Genomic DNA, 17,626 nt, shown 5'->3' on the forward strand with positions numbered 1-17,626 from the left:
ATATTTTCCATTGTATTTGCAAACCGGCTACTGCTTGATTAGGTAAAACCGCTCACCGAACCGTTGCCGAATAAGTAGGTATTTTATTAGGCTGTTTTTCATTCGTATAATTAATGTATCCAGTGCTTTCCAAATTATTTACAATCGCCGGTCCTCAGACAGGCGATAATGTATTATGTCTCAACATACTTTAATCTACTGCGTCTCGTAGTTACCTACTCGGTTGTATTTGATGGGTGTAGTCAAAAGCTATAAAGTATTGAATATAAAGTATAATATTAGATGGAGTTAACGTCATAATCATCAATTTTAACAGTGTTAAGTCTTATAGTATAGTTTTCTCAAACATAATTTGAAAGAGTAAACATAAGTTCGTTAGTTCGTTTCAGCCAAATGACGTCCACTGCTGGACAAAGGTCTCCCCAAGGTTTTCCACAACATAAGTAGTAAAATGAAAAGAAAATTTCCCCACGTCGTCCCTATCCATGTTGCTGTCTGCTGTCACTGCTAAAATAAAACCTTGTAAAAAGTTTGAAAAACACTGTTTTTTTAGATAAAGTCATTTTAATTATAATTATTATCGCTTGTATTACTACATAATGTATAATTAAAAGGACAGGTGTAAGTTATTACTCACGAATTTAATAAGTAGAATGTACTTACGTATAATATTTGCAGTGATCATTCATTAAAGCATTGTTTTCATTTTGTTTAACATCGTTATGCAAGTGTGTGAAGTTCAATGCATCGCATGACGTAACGTCTGTATTATTCTTCATAATAGGTAAAATACTATCATTAAATAAAATAAACCTCTGTAAGCTAAGTTAATTTTCCGATCGTAAGTTAAGCAAACGGAAGCCAGCTAACTATCCTTATTCCTTTTCAATCAAATTATGGTTTGCTTAACTTGGAAAGTGGCAATTAAGGGTAATTTCCCAGCCTAGTATTTAGACAGTTACTCATTAAATATTATAAAAGCTGTGTGTAATAATAAGAGTTATTTTATGTTGTTTGTCACACGAAATTTTAAGCCACTTAAGTGGGAACAATATTTATTTAAAAAATAATTATTTAAAGCAAAAAATGTGCAAATGAAAAGTAATTATGTACATTGTTTTTATTAACTAACAACAAACTTGCTCAGAAAATCATATACATTTCACTGATTTATTTATTTATTTAAAGGCACAACCACAGAATACAATTCAATAAAACCATACCATACATTGTAAGATTTAGAAACTGTTAAAGCATTTAAATTGAGGATAAATGCTGCCTAATAATTTCAGCCATTATGTAATCAATAATGCCTACTTACTGATAAATAACTCCGAGTATAGCCAGGCGTCCTGCTTAAAGCGTTTGATAATGTTTACTCACCTAGTCAAATTAAAATAATTGCTATAAACTGCCACAGAGCTTGAAGTTTACATTTCCAGTTAAGTCTATTCGTGTGGTGCCTGTGAATTTAGTTATTCTTATGATGAAGTATTTGGAGTTGGTTGTGTTTGCGTTATTTATAAACAATGGGGTTACTGCAAGGGACAGTTTTACGACCAATTTTATTAAACATTACATTCTTAATGAAGAAAAGCCAACTCAAACAATATTTTGGGATCTGTGTTGGGACACGAGTATAATAAATTCATATGTATTTTTATAATTTAGTTTATTTAAATAATAACCGAAGTCATTATCATGTTTTATTTCAGGTGCTGTGGTGAAATTAGTGAATGAATTATCTAAAGCTGGGTTTAGGTCTTCAACATTAATGGGCAACAATGCTCCTGATTATTTATTGCACAATGTTATTTTTCTTGTTGATTATAACTGCCCGAATATTGCCGATATTATTTTCAGTGTATGTATGATGTTTCTATTCTCACAGTTATCCTTTAAAAAATATATATAAATAAACTAACAAAACTTTCTATAGGGCACAAGGCAAAATCTTTTCAGCTCTCCTTTTCGATGGCTGGTCTTATCAGGTTCAAATATTAATCAGACTAGTCTAGATCTTCTTATGGATTGCCCTTTATTGCCAAACAGTGATGTAGTGTTAGCTGAAAGGGACGACTATGGGTATACAATGAGTGAACGTAAGTCACTAATATCAAACACTATAATTTGGGCGCAGTCATATACATTTAATGATTCGTGACTTTTAAATGTTTAGTCCATAGATCTTCATCCGCTCATCCAATGATAAAAACTCCAAGGGGCTATTTCAATGGAACTTTTATTGACACTAGACCCCATAGAGAGCTTTTCCGAAGACGAAGGGACGTTATGGGGCACCCTCTGACCATGGCCAATGTGATTCAAGATAGCAACACGACTCAAAACCATCTGCCAAGGGAAAACAGATTGTAAGTACGTCTTACTTGGTCTATTGTACAGATTGTACTGAAAAAATTAAAGGCGATAACTGCAGCTTATCCAAACAAGAAGTTGCACAGAGTTACTTAAAAGGTAAATGATAACTAAGAGCCTGTATAAATTTTTTAGGGAACTCCAATTCGACTCGATCGCAAAGATTTGCTGGATGGATGTGAAGCTAGCTTTTCAAATGCTGAACGCCACTCCTCGGTACATCTTCAGCCACCGATGGGGCTACAAGCAGAACGGGCAGTGGTCGGGCATGATAAATGATCTTCACACTGGAAAGGCTGATTTGGGTACGTTACTTTTTCAATTTCTTTAGAGTATCTTGCACTGCATCATAGATTTGAGAATGACTACTTCCCCAATGCTTGCTGCCAAGCCAACGGGGCTTCTCCCAAAACTTCAACCACCAATTCCACTGCTACTTCATTATTTTAGCCACAGGATGTCCACTGCTGAGCACAGGCCACTCCCAATGATTTCCAGATTGGCCGGTCACAGCGGCCTGCATTCTGTGGCTTCCTACAATCTTGACAAATACCTTCATCTTAATTTCAGTTATATGGTTATTTTCTCAGGTACCAACTGCATGATCAACGACAAAGAACGTCTAAACGTTGTCACTTACACAGACATGATGGCTCCATTCAGAGTCCGGTTCATATTCCGCCAGCCTCCTCTCTCCTACGCGTCCAATATCTTCTCTCTCCCTTTCTCAACCAGCGTGTGGGTAGCCATTATTGTTTGTGCCGTAGTATCTACCGTCACTCTGTATTTGGCTAGCAAATGGGAGGCCAATCTCGGGGCGGTAAGTTCATCTATGTGTATTACGTGTAACCATGTCCTGTAGGCCTAAGATGCGCGCCGTGATAACTTTTATCGACGTCAAAATGTATGGGCAAAATCGATAAAATGGCGTGATAACCGCTTATCGCGGCGCGCATCTTAGGCCTACTGGTTATGTAACAGCATCAACACAAACCTTAGTGGTTTCCTGAATGCTGTCAAAACAAATTTTGTCTGTAATTCTTTTTATTTGGTAAATAAATGAAAAAAAAAATGTGACTTATATCATTGAGAAATGTTTTAGGGCCCTTCCCAATTGGACGGAAGTATCGGCGATGCTCTACTACTGACAATGAGTGCTGTCAGCCAACAAGGGTGCTTTTTGGAACCAAGACGGATTTCAGGTAAAGTAGAATTTTCAGAGGCAATTTTGATATCGATTTTATTTATTGTGCATTATCTAGAGGCACTGGGCTACAGGAAACTTACCATATTATGTGTATTCTAGTCTATATTTACCATCATTTGCGCCTCTGTAGTCCTTGATTCGATTCTTAGGGATCACGTTAAACAGTCGATCAGTTTAACTCTCCAACCGCCGATTCCAATTACAGCTCATAGAGTCACATGCTATTTAATTCACCTGATCTATCTGGGAATCGAACCCAGAACCCACTAGTATGGCTCGTTCTCTCGAACTACTGGAGATGCTAAGTAATACCTACCTTCATATAGTTTTCCCTGATTCATATTCACGCCAGGTCGCGTTACGGCATGGGTGTTCTTTGCCGCCCTAATGGCGCTGTACGCAGCATACTCAGCTAATATCGTGGTGCTGCTACAAGCGCCTTCCAACTCCATCAAGACGCTATCCCAGCTGGCTGCCTCGAAGGTCACGTTGGCAGCCAATGATGTGGACTACAACCACTTTGTCTTTAGTGTGAGTACATTCGTACAAGCCTTTGACGCTTTGACAAAGTAGGTATTTGTGACAGTTAATTCCGATCTCCGTAAAGATTGAGGTCGTGGGTTCGTAATCCAACTAAGGCTGTTGATTTATTCAAATACATGAGAAGTAGCAATCTCTTAGATCTACTCCTTATGCTCTCGTTTGATTCATAAATTTTGTTTTTAGCTTTACAAGGATCCTGTTCACGTTACTATTTACAAGAAAGTGGATCCAGAGAAGGGAAAAGGCCAATTTTACGATATCAATGAAGGTGTCGAAAGAATAAGACAGGTAAGTCTAAAGCAAGACTTACTTTGTTCGCTTTATTTTACTATAGGTCTGGTTGGAACTTCTGTAACATTGCGAAGTGAATAAATGAATATGAATAAGGATTCCCCTTTTAGATTCCCCTGTAAGAATTGCTGAGGATGACTCTGACTATCATTGGGCTCGGGGTCTACATATTCCAGTCTGGCCAGCGTGGGGAATGTACCTAGTCCAATTCCTCCATTTTCCACTGGTTTTGAGATGATCTTCCTCCTGCAATGGAGACTAACCTACTTGATGATGATGACCTAAACTACTGCCTCTGACCAGGGTCTGTTTGCGTTCCACTCGATCATGAAGCCGGTCTAGCTAGCGTGGAGAGTGTAGGCTTTGGCCTTTCTTCCATTTGCCTCTGGTAAATAAAGTCGTTTTCCTGCAATGGAGATTAAATGACCTGATGATAATGATGACCTATCATCCCAGGGTCTGTTCGCATTCCACTCGATCGTGGAGCCAGTCTACCGGCGCATCGAAGACACCTTCCTGGAGACTGAGAAGTGTGACTTGGCGGAGGTCGACTTCATGAACGGATTCGACCCCTTCGTGCCCGTGAGGAAGGATTCGCCTTATCTGGAGTTGCTGAGGGTCGCGTGAGTTGTTGACATAATTATGTCATAGCACGCTTATTAACCTGGAAAGGAATCAACATCAAGCGAGGCGAGGCGTTTACGTTACGGTGCGGGTAAGTGTGCGTTGGTTGCAGTACGCAGTTTCATACCAAGAATACCTACTGATTGCCTCTAGTTGACTACGGTTACGATCTGTTTCCGGGTTGATAAGTGTGCTTTTTCCTTTATTTTAGTAATTTTTAACCCCTCCACGTAAAGATATTTTGTGATTTTTTCTGAACCCTTTAGATCCTTACGTGATCAATGGACGACACCTTATTTATTGGCTTTTGCCCGCGTCCTTGCTCGCGTACATCGGTCTATCACAGGAATCTTTTTAGCTAACTACAGTAACAGTTAGGGCAGGTGTAAATTGATTGAAATTGCAATTTATAAAAATAATACTTTTATTTGCAAATAGTTCCTACGTGCTAAGTTAGTTGTTTCTAATAAGTACCTACTACGAGTAAGTTTGTATAACACAGTCATCACATACACAGCTTAAGGTTCGGCCAAACCAACGCGATCACACCGCGATCAGCCGGCGTGCAGCGATGGCGACCAGACCTAAATGCATTGATCGTCATCGTTGCACGCCGATTGATCGCGTGTGATCGCGTTGGTTTGGCCGAACCTTTAGTGATCAAAATATACTTTTATATAATAGTTTTAGAGAATACAATTATTGTCCTCGTACTTATTATCGAAATAATAAGCGAATGATCCATCCAATGAAGATACGAAGATGATAATAGGTATTTCGATTGGAATCAGATTCACAATAATTCATACAGCAATAGGTTACCTTACCTACTTATGATTGTATTAGATCATATGACTGCGAAGTAGTTATTCTTATGATGTACTTTATGATTCTGAAACAAATAAAGAACAGTGTGCTTACCATGAGTTTACGTTACGTAGCGACCGCGTGAAAAAATGTCGTGGGGGCGGTCCGCCCCGGGTGCCAAGCATCAGGGGGTGACAACAGTCGCGCAGATTAGTACTCACTGGCGCATCTGCATGACAAGGACGGTCATGATATGTTGATAGGCGATTGGTATCTTAATAATTATAGCTCATTCGTACTAACATCTTTCATCTTCGAATCGGTAACCCAAAAATTCTGGGGGGCACCAGACCATTCTGGGGTGCCTTAGCCCCCCGCTATATCTACCTATACCCAATTTAAATTTATAGATTTATGGGGGGGGGGGGGGTAAAGGAATTGATTGAAATTGTAATTTATAAAAGTACCTACCTTTTATTTGCAAATAATTTTTACAATACAATGAAAAAAAAATAACTTTAAACAAATAAGTCTTATATCACAGTTCATCACACACGAGTTCCACCACCTGACTATAACCGTAACCATAACAATAAGCGCTGTTTTTTTATGGAGTTTGACGTTTGCCAAAGTTAAAGTAACTCAGGCTAAATGTTGTCGTCCAATTCGCTATCGAAATAAAATGTCGCCAATAAAGAACTATACCTACGACAGTTGATGATATTTTGATCGGAATCAGATTTACCGCAATTCATTCAGCAGTGTTACCATACTTATGTACGGACCCAATGCAAAAGAGTTCGTCTAGTATTAAAAATGAGGGGAAAATTTATTTACGCATCCCCATTTTTTCACAGCAAGAGATCTAATTCTTCATCAACATCAATTGCATCTTTTCATAATTTTTTTTTTATGTTATGTCAGGTCATGGAAGAAATTAAAATATGTCGAAACTAGCTGTGCCCGCGACTTAAGTAGTACGCGTGAAAACCCGTTTTCGCAACATTTTTCATTATTGCTCTGCACCTATTACTCGTAGCGTGATGGTTTATAGCCTATAGCCTTCCTCGATAAATGGGCTATCTAACACTGAAATATTTTTTCAAATCGGACCGGTAAGTAGTTCTTGAGATTAGCGCGTTCAAGTAAATAAACAAACAAACTCTTCAGCTTTATAATATTAGTAAGTATAGATATAGTCGAAACTATGGTTACTTAATAGTTTTTTGACACAAGCTTTTTATTTTATGAAAATTTTATATTACATAATTAAGTGTGCCTCACGTATCCTAACAGACGGACTACTTTGCACATGGGCTCGTATCACATCATATGACTGTGAAGTATTTATTCTTATGGTGATGCACTTTATGATTCTGAAACAAATAAAGAACAGGTTGATAAACTAAAATTGATAGGGTCCGATACTTGGCAATAGCACAAGGTCTATGAGTTTCCGGAAGAGATGTAAAGTGTAACATTACTGCGGAAAAGGTCATTGAGAAGGATTAAAATTATTTATAGCATGTCACATGAGGTAGTAAATTTTTTTGGTTGACAGAAAACATAGGTAAATGTCGCGCCCCGTTCCGTTGCAATGCAAAGCCATTTTTGTGGGTTACAAAATAGAATAAAAAGTTATACTCACAGGGTCAAAATGAAACACACAGCATATATCCCCGCGGTGAGTACCAGAATTGACCCAGGGAATGTCGATATGGTCGCCTCATACAGTGAGTTGTACACAAGAGGCGCGAGCAACGGACAGAATGCCTCCACGAAGCTCAGGAATCCGAAGACCTTGGCTATGTCCTGACTTGGCAGCGTCTTGCTCAGGAATGACCTGATGAGTACAGCGTAGACTGTCCCGAATAACGACAGAGCAGAGCCTGTAACAAGGGCACATTATAGTCTTCTGATACATTAAATGTATATTTTCATACGTTTGATTCAATAGAAAAGCAGAAGACAAGTCATCATCATCATCATCTCAGCCATAGGACGTCCACTGCTGAACATACACTGCTTTCCATGTTGCCCGGTTGGCTTCCATGTGGTTGGTTGGTTGGCCTGCGTCCAGCGCTTTCCTGCTACCTTTATGATGTCGTCGGCCCACCCTGTGGGTGAACGTCACACGCTGCGTTTTCCGGTACGCGGCCTCCACTCCAGAATCTTGCTGTCCCATCGGCCAGAAGAGATGTAAAGGGTTATTAAGGTTGTGAAAGCAGAAGATATAGAACGAAAATGTGTTGAATGAAAAACCTGCGTAGCTCGCATCAATACAATATTGCAATTTATCCAAGAGTTTCGCAATTTTCACTGAATTTTTGAGCGGATTCTTCTCAGCCACTTAATAACTTTTGTGGGTAATATCCACAAAAGTTATTAAATTTATTATTAAAGAATATTGGGACATCCAAAAGACTAACTGCAAAAAGTAAACAAAGCGACTGACAATAGTGTGTGAGTTTCTTTCGCTGCTTCTTCTCAGCACTAGCCCATTTATTGTCCCGAAACAGTGGTAGGGTTTATACTGGGACGTGTGAAAGTGCTTTTTAAAAGCCTATTTGCAAAAATAAATGAGTTTTATGAGTTTTAAAGAACTTACCTAAATACATGAGCCATGTAGTCGTAGCAACAGTTTTGACTGTGTACTCCACTACACAAGACATGAAAGATATCGCGGTGAAGGTCAGGTCGCTGATCCGCAGCCATTTTTGTATAAACGCCACGCCAACAAAGGCCCCAACGAACCACATCCCGGTACTGATGGACGAGAACATGGTGAAATCTTTCATAGTCCAGTGTAAATGTTCCCTCGTGTACATATACAGAAGACCGTTCTCTCCATAGAGAAGAAATAGAGAGAGGAAGCATGTAGCTCCTGATAAAAGTAGGATTGCTCTGCCATAGTCAGGTTTTCTCGAGAAACAGGCGATTGCCATTTCTTTTATGTGCGACAGTTTCAACACTGATAAGAAGCTGCCCTGTAATAGAAGAAATTTTAAATTAAAGAGGGAAAACGGTGGAGTTTCTGACCAGAAATAAATTCAACTTTGAGTTACAAGTGAGATTTTAATACCTTGACCTATAAATCGACTCAGGTATAAAAGATTTACTTTATAATTACGGGCCAAACAAGGGACTTTACCAAAGTAAACAAAGCGAAGGTAAAATGACTCATAAACAAGCAATCCATTATTAATTTGATTACATTTCTACGAACGACATCACTGATAGGATCTCAGATCATAGAAAGAGAATAGATATGAAGTCGCGCGTAACTACAACGAGAACCAGTGTCCCCACATTTCCCCCACCACAGCTCCCACACACACATTCAACTGTGTAAAAACAAAGCGACTGAGAGTCTACGACAACATGTGCAACCGGCTTAAAAGTGCTGTGATTGGCCAGAAGGCATGCCTTATGGCCAATCAATGGCCGCGTGACGTGACGCACACTAAGAAAACGCTAGTGAGAGAACAAAGATAAAATGGAGTCGACAAGATATCGATACTTTAAATCGCTAGGGGCAAGGCACGAAACTGATTTCACAAAATGCTTATGCATGAAAACCTTTTTATTATTATACGTTATTATTAACTACTATCACGCATTTACTTTTTAATTATGGCGATCTGCGTACCGCATATGTTTATCAAAAATAATGCCTATATTAGGCTTTCAACTAGCTCTTATAGTAATTACATAGTTGACAGTTACTAATTACTTCTACTGTTATTTTTTTTTTTTGTAAAATCTTATAATCGCAAGTAACACATCATTTTTTTGTTTAAAATTACAAAATGGAACATTATAATTTACTTCCTATTATAATAGGAAACCGCATTAGAACACGAGCACGGCACTATGTTACGACCGGCACATGCGGCCGTACTGTGTATTTTCACACGACAGTGGATATCGGAAGAAATTAAATACATTGCGCAGTAGTTGAGCATGACATAAAGTGGTTGCTAACTAAATCGTCAATGTACAAGTGTGTTAGAATTTTTATCACCACTGATTGCGATATCGCAGTAACTGTTACGGCACTGAATTCGTTCGTAAAAATGTTTAGTTTTTTTTATTTATAAGCAAAATACCAATGGATTTGCAATATTTACATGTAGTAAATGACTCCATTGTTCCTGTAGTTTTTCGTTTCACTTGTTTTATTGCACGTAACGACGCATTATCGAAAATATCGGAGAACATTTCCTTAGTACGACTGAATCGCGACTAACCTAGCTACGCGGCCGATGTTCGTTTCTGGGCATATCGCGGAGACACGCGCCACGCCCCCGTTTCACATCTATTCCCTTCTATGATCTGAGGATAGGATAGATAAAATTACTATGGCATTTATAGTGTAAAATACAGGGTGTGGTTTTGTAAAACAACGCCCATCTCAGGAGTGGTAATAAATCTATCTATACTAATATTATAAATGCGAAAGTAACTCTGTCTGTCTTGCTTTCACGCCTAAACCACTGAACCAATTTTGATGAAATTTGGCAGGATAGTTTTTATCCCGGTTTTTGAAATAGGGACGAGCGCGATAAAGTTTTTCTGTGACAGACAAAATTCCACGCGGGCAAAGCCGCAGACGGAAAGCTACTATAATAAGGGGTGATAAAAAAGTATACGACACTGATGCCAAAAAAAATACACGGTGTTACGTGTTACTTTGCATTCTTGCCATATTTAAATTTACAGAGGTACATAACTATATTACTGATACTGAACACAAATCGGTAAAAAAACGATGTCCTATAATTTTGATTTTTAATCTTGAGTATTTTATCGACAATCTGTTAAACACACTACACATGCACATCATTTGTTGGCGATGGCGACATTATGTATTACACTTAAATTCTGCAAGAAAATGGCACCATACCTGTTCGATATTGGTCAAAGACTCCTCAACGATGACCATGGTGAAGGCATATGCTAACGTGTATAAAGTGGCCGCGAGCAACAGCAAGTAAACGTTGCCGATCCATTTCACTATGTAGGGGCAGAGCATTGTAGCTGTAGTCTGGGCCAACGCATTCGTTAGAGTGAGCATGGTTAACCTGAAAACAATTTGCATTGGGTATTCTCGTAAATTCGTGTAAAGTAAAGGTGACTTAACTTACTCGAGGACTCAGGTAATTTAATTTTTCGAGCAATATTGATCGTCCGTCAAAATTCTACTAATTGCATCGCAATCCATGCGAAAAAGATAGAAAAAAACAATTTAAGCTTATTTTTTTAGAATTAACAAAACATTATATTATTATCGATACTGAAGAAACCGTTAAAAATGCAGCAAAAACTTTTATTACTTTACGAGGTACCTAAACAGGTAATAATGTCGTCATACAGACAGATTTCTTCTTCTAATATTAATTTTCCCACCTAAAAGATCTGTTGTCATCGTCAGTGATGTCCTTGATGAAGCAAAAGGCTCCGATCATGATGATGTGGAAGCCGCCGGTCAAAGCGCAGGGCAGGCTGCTGACGATGTACCACCACGGACCGAGCGACTCCACCATGCTGTATACCACTGACAGCATGCCATTGAACGTCATGCCTGAAAACATAAGATTCAAGCAAGACCCTTTAAACCTTGAAAACACTAAGCGCTTTCACATTTAGGCGATTTAGCAGCGCGACAAACGCGCGACAGGCGCGCTGCCGAAAATTTCATACTAGGTATGTGAGTCCGTATACAGAAAGAAAGCTGGAAACTTTTGTCAGCGGCGCTGGTTCGTTCGTTCACAAAGGAAGCAAGTTGAATGGCATTTTATATGGCAGCGTCCAGCGCTGACCAGCGCATGTTGAAACTTGTCGGCGCCGTTCAGTGCTTATCGGCGCGCGTTCATATATTTTCCTGCGCGGGTTACCAGCGCTGTCAAGCGCCGGTAAGCGCTTAGAAGTTTCCAGCTTTCTTTCTGTATACGGCCTGATAGCGGATGCATGCCTTTACATTATAAAAACGCCGGTGTTAGTAGCGCGCTGCAGTCGCGCTACTAACGCTCTAATGTGAAAGCGCTCTAACTCTAGATATACTACTAGCACTAAGTATCGCACGTACCTATTCACAAACGATGCTAGAAGGTTAGGGGGCGTCCATTAATTACGTGAGACAATTTTGGCCATTTTTTAACCCCCCGCCCCCCTTGGTGAGATTTCATGAGATTTTGCCAGACCCCCTCCCCCACCCCCTAATCTCACGTGAGATTTTCTAAAATGCCTATTTGCAATGTAAATGAGATAATCCATGCTTCGAAAATATTAGATTTTATAAAAAAAAACCCGACCTGCGTAAAAAAATAACTGAAATGATAAAATAAAACAATTTAGGCCCAATTTTTTTACTTTTAGTACAATTTTTAACTATTAGTTTACATTTTGTTAATATTTAAGCATTGGTAGCAAACTGCGAGTCTAAAAACTGGGCCTGTGTTCACAAATGCAGACGGAGGATTTACTCTGTTTATAATGGAAAAAAATTACGTGATATTTCTCAACACCCCCCCTCTCCCCCACGTGAGATTAAGTGAGGTTTTTCTGGACCCCCTCCCCCCCTAAAAGTCTCACGTAATTAAGCAGAAAATCTAACAGCGTTGAATAGAGCTCTGTGATTGGTGCGTGTGTCACCCTGAGCGTCCACGCGCACTGTGAGACCTCATAGTAATGTTTGTGAATACGGGCGTTAGTGTGCCAGCCAACCCTTTTCAAAGATAGAGCCCTAGCAAGTCTTTACTTTATGGCAAGATGGCAACGACGCGGACTCCTAAAAACGCTATTCGTCATCATCATCATGTCATATAGTAGCCACTATAGAAGCGCGATCCTCTAATTTACCAAAAGCAAATAGAGGTTGGGCAAAACCCTCCACTATAGTGGAAGAGGATCATAGTCCAGCAGTGGACTGTAAAGGGCTGTTGATGCTGTGATGATGATGATGATGATGATGAAATGGAGGTTTGGCCTTGTTTGACCTACCCTCCCCATGCTGGCAAGTTGGAGAGATAATAATAATAACTACCTAATTAAATTATACTTAGTTTATTTTACGAAATCCATAGGAAAAGTGGATGTAGGTATAGCCCTGTTGTACAGGGCTCAAAACTTTTGTTCGTCTAAAAAGTAAATCAGATTATCCCGTAAAAAACCCCATTAGATTTTTTTTCTCTTTTAAATTCATATCGCGTTAAGAGTGGCACTTGCAAGGGAGTTTACGGCGCATTTCGTGCAGAACAAAGGGGAATTCACTTATCTAAGGATTGCTCATTGGACAAGATAAGCGATTGAATCCGAATACTATGCAATTTCCCACAACCTCCATATTATTATGACAACGCCTAGTTTTATCGTCAGTAGGGAAATTACCTGGAAAGGCGTGTAAGTTCTACCACAGAATACATAATAGTAGCAACAGAAATTGCACTCCTTTGTGTAGGATCAGATGCCGACATTTTAACGGTAATAATAATAATGCAAAATATCCAACGCACATGGTGCATTCGAAATCGCACCTTACTACTACGCTCACAAGAGCGCAATTTTTTTGTGTTCAGAATTGATTTACCTCACAGCTCAAGCGTCAGGGTTGTATAAGCAAAGTAAAATAAATAAAAACTTAATTTTAAAAACCAATTATTGTATTTACGATTGGTAAACTTTAATCTAGTGGTGTTTGTATAATCGTACCATCTCTAAAGTACCTATTAATAAACTTCAGTGTTGCGATAATTCGAAATTGGACAAACAGTTTTAAAAGGTGTAGTGTCGGAAAATAGACACGGTGAAGTAAAGTTAATGTTTTTATTAGCTAAAATAATTTTTTGCTACAGTTTTTTGTCATAAGTATTTAAAAATTATTTAAAAAGTGTAGTTTTTTTTAATTATTTAAATCACTACAGTTAATTATTATTCCTAAATATTACGATTTTCCACTAAAGAAGAATAACAGTGCTGTTGGAACAATAAACCTTGATTGCGACGATGATCGACCGAGCGTGTATAGAAATACGCGTGTGCTCACAGGCACGTGGCGGCCCTGACTGATTTGCAACTTGAAGTTGTCGCGCGCTGTAGGTAATTATCTCGGCCGGCATAGGCGAGTGACGGAGGCCTGGTTCTACCAACTTAATAATAATAAGTTTATTGTGTCTTAACAATGTTCATGGTATCTTAACGATAAAATCACATTTTACAATAGGAGTTGTATTAAGATAGGGATCATTAACGTCTATAATAGTTATATTTAAACTGTGTGACAGACGCTAATTCTTCCACCATTTACGAGTACTTAATAACCGATAGCCTTGACGGTTTTTATACCGACTTATCTACGCCTCCTCCTTTATGGTAAAAGTTAGGACCCTCGACTCCAAGCTACTGAGTTCGGTTCCCAGAAGGGACACACGTATAAAATCACTTTGCGTATTTATTTCGTTAGGAAATGGCAGGCTAGACCCATCCAAAGCTACATTGTCGCGCTCGCGATATTATTATGTGATTTTGACAGCCAAAAGGAATCCAGGATCATAAGAAGCAAAACCTCGGGTAAAATGTCATGATGGTATACGATATAGTGAAAAGGCATACTCATTTCCTCTCTCTGGAGGCTGAGTGGGAAATATCCGAACGGTGAAGGGGTCGGACTGGCTGACTCGTGATCCGGGGAACGCGGGTTCGGTCCCCGCCGCCGCTCGACTATTATGGTGAGCTCACTCGTGACAAGCATATTTAGCTTAGTACGAGGGGCTAACGGGACTATTAGTAATTTTTGTAATAGTTACTAATAAATAATATTTTATTTTAAAAAATCCTACACTTAGCTAGACTCACCCGCACCCTCACGATAGAACAAGATAGACTTAACTAAGTCTTACCTAAAAACGTCCATACGAGCAACGGTTTCCTGCCATACTTATCAGACCACACCCCCAAGAACAAAGACAGAGCCGCCGGCACCACGGCTGCTATTACAGTCTGGGCCGCATTCACCATCGTGACGTACTTCTGGACCTCATTCTCCAACTCCTGGGTGTGATTCATGCTGTCCGGCTCTAAGAACGTGTGGCACTCGCCCACTGTGTGGCCCAGTGTGTGGGTACAGGTCCGGTACATGATGATGTTGCTTAGCGGTGTAGCTGGTTGGAAAATAATGAATGTCATTCAAAAGCAGCTTACTTATGTACAGTCGCGGAATGAAAAGGTTCGTCACCTTAGTGTCGGTTTTCGCTTGCACTAGGTACTGTAAGAGTCAAACCTGCCAACATAACAGTGCAAGAAACAGTGCTGCTAACATTTAAATAAATATGACGTTTGGTAATTGGAATAAGGTTTTGCTTGTTTATTTTTCTATCCCATCAGTCCAATGCAATGATGACATTGACCAATTGACAATAGTTTTTTTTTATTTAATAAAAATAATAATGGCAGGTTGAACCAACAAGAAGGTTTTAGTTTATCAATCATAATAATCTTCTTGACAAGATAAATCGTCAAAAAACTTTGATCAGCCCCCCTAGACAAAACGCACTTTTTGATCGAATCGAAAATCGAATCCGTCAAAACTCCATACAAAAAAGGGGCTTTTCGACCACTTTTCGACTGGTTTGCGATTATAATTTGCACTTTGTCTAGACCCACTGAATAATTTTGAACTTTACTGACGAACAGTTAAAGATTATTTTCTCTAACTCGAGATTATTCTGTAACATAGTTTCAAAAGGTAATATGTGCTCGCGATTTCGTTGAAGGAATCAATTTGAAAACTGACGAACCTTTTTATTCCGTGACTGTACTTACGAGTAGGTATAATACTGTTGATCAGCATAATATTTCTATATCTGCTACAGAAGATTCCAGTTTAAAAAAACACCTATTCACAAATACTCATAGTATTTAAGGTACAAAATAAGCCTTAGACCCAGTTTCCACCAAGGCGGAGCGGAGAAATATTTTTATTAATTGGACATTTTACACTACGCTTCTAGTCCCAAACTAAGCAAAGCTTGTAGGTACTATGGGCCCTAGACAACGGATATAAACATACTTTAAATACTTTTTTTTTGTAAATACATACATACATATTATACATAGTAACACCCTTTTCAATAATCAATCTCATATTTAAAAAAATATCCGCTCTGCTCCGCCTTGGTTAGAACCGGGCCTTACAATAAGGTTAACAAATTAAGGTAAGGTAAACAAATCTTGAACACGCAGTTTGTTTACAATAGAAACAGGTTTAGTTTCCTAGCAAAGTAAATTATATGAGTAAGATAAAGAGCTGCAAAGCAAACTATTAATTTAAAAAAATATTTCTAATTCTGGGCAAAAATAATAATGTTTATTACCTGCGAGTACAACGCCGAAACTTATTAAGAAAAGAGGCAATTCAATTGTGTAGCGCCATTGGAATCCTCTCCGTGGTTGTAATTCGGATTCGGCGCTGGGTGGAATGAGACGCTCTCTCTCACCTTCGTTATCCATAGCTTTGTAACTAAAGTTTGCACTAAAACAACTAGAATAAAAATAATATTACAGGCGACAGTTAAAGGACCTGTTAATGCAAAATCGACGAACCGACTGATGGTACTAATCTAAATCTACGCTATCGCGGTCATTGGGTTGATTGCATATCTCTTCGAGCAGTCGTAAGACAGACATGAGTTTGACGCAAAAACACAAAGAAACCGTAAAAAAATGGAAAATAAATACTAGTAATTTAAAATAATAGGTGTAGGACCTATCCAAGAATTTTTTTGAAATTCCATTTATATTTTTATCCAAACTGAAAGTACTTATTGTAGGCAAACTACCGGCCACAAATTATAGAATATCACAGTTGTTTATGGTAACCAAATAGGTAGATAATTATCATTATCTATCATATTATCAACACGTTTACACGTGCCATGCTGATTACACAAAATTTATATTTACAACCCAATCAAGCTAACAGCGCACCTCGTTGGAATGCGACTCTCCCTATCACGCGCACACCTCCCTGCGTTCGCCCCGCCCGCGCCAGTGTCGAGGTGACGTCACGGCAGCCAGATGCGCAGTAAACTCGACCAGTTTGTAAGATCTATCCAGCTTAATTTTGTAAAAGTGCCAATTTAATCAAAACTTGTCTACCCTAACGGTTATTATGCCCAAAGGGTTATAAAAACCAAGCAGACTATACTTGATGACGCTCTTTACAACTATGGCTTCCGCAGAATACAAGCGTCACGTTCTGGGTTCTACTTTAAGCAGGATACATATACTTACTGAGTGGTTGCTATTTTGATTCACAACATTTTACCAAACGTACTTTCTAACTGTATTCTTAATTTTATGTTACGGATATAACGGTCTTTGTGGAAAACCTTGGGGGAGGCCTTTGACGTCTTTCGGCTGAAACGAACAAAACATTGTTTTCTTTGTTTTTTTCTACTTAAAATTGTTAACCTATTTCAGCTTCAAGCAAATCCGCGAGGCTGGTCTTCAGTCCGCGCTGGTCAGACGCATGCAGGTTCCTAAACCGCGCTGCGCTCACAAGGTGTCTGCTTTCAGCAGCGTGGGACTGCTGGATATAAAGCCAGTACTGCTGTTTATGCTGTACGGGACAGCTGCTTCGGTGGCTATACTGGTGCTCGAAATACTAACGTTTAAATTGTAAGTTGTCATCATCATCGTCATTTCAGTCATAGGACGTCCACTGCTGAACATAGGCCTCCCCCAATGCTTTCCATATTGATCGATTGGTAGCGGCCTGCG

General features: G+C 39.0%; 2 protein-coding genes across 3 annotated transcripts; one reads left to right on the forward strand and one right to left on the reverse strand.

Moving 5' to 3' along the window:
• The first annotated feature begins 1,476 nt into the window (after positions 1-1,476).
• On the forward strand, positions 1,477-17,528 carry LOC135079829 (glutamate receptor 1-like). Its single transcript, XM_063974446.1, has 11 exons — positions 1,477-1,637; positions 1,716-1,864; positions 1,940-2,102; positions 2,180-2,372; positions 2,512-2,681; positions 2,967-3,196; positions 3,479-3,578; positions 3,936-4,114; positions 4,310-4,414; positions 4,874-5,040; positions 17,327-17,528. The coding sequence occupies exons 1-11, from the start codon at positions 1,484-1,486 to the stop codon at positions 17,526-17,528; spliced, it is 1,812 nt and encodes a 603-aa protein (XP_063830516.1). The 5' UTR covers positions 1,477-1,483.
• LOC135079828 (probable peptidoglycan muropeptide transporter SLC46) lies at positions 5,673-16,469 on the reverse strand. 2 transcript variants are annotated; one of them, XM_063974445.1, is made up of 7 exons: positions 16,219-16,469; positions 14,746-15,006; positions 11,258-11,432; positions 10,755-10,932; positions 8,457-8,835; positions 7,497-7,737; positions 5,673-5,933 (listed from the first exon to the last, which is right to left on the reverse strand). In XM_063974445.1, the coding sequence occupies exons 1-7, from the start codon at positions 16,352-16,354 to the stop codon at positions 5,873-5,875; spliced, it is 1,431 nt and encodes a 476-aa protein (XP_063830515.1). In that variant the 5' UTR covers positions 16,355-16,469; the 3' UTR covers positions 5,673-5,872. The 2 variants fall into 2 exon arrangements, with proteins under 2 accessions (XP_063830515.1, XP_063830514.1); XM_063974444.1 differs by lacking the exon at positions 5,673-5,933 and adding an exon at positions 6,327-7,224 and having other exon boundaries at positions 16,219-16,468.
• Positions 17,529-17,626: the final 98 nt, after the last annotated feature.

Source organism: Ostrinia nubilalis, chromosome 17 (assembly GCF_963855985.1).
Source record: "Ostrinia nubilalis chromosome 17, ilOstNubi1.1, whole genome shotgun sequence".
Taxonomy (NCBI): domain Eukaryota; kingdom Metazoa; phylum Arthropoda; class Insecta; order Lepidoptera; family Crambidae; genus Ostrinia; species Ostrinia nubilalis.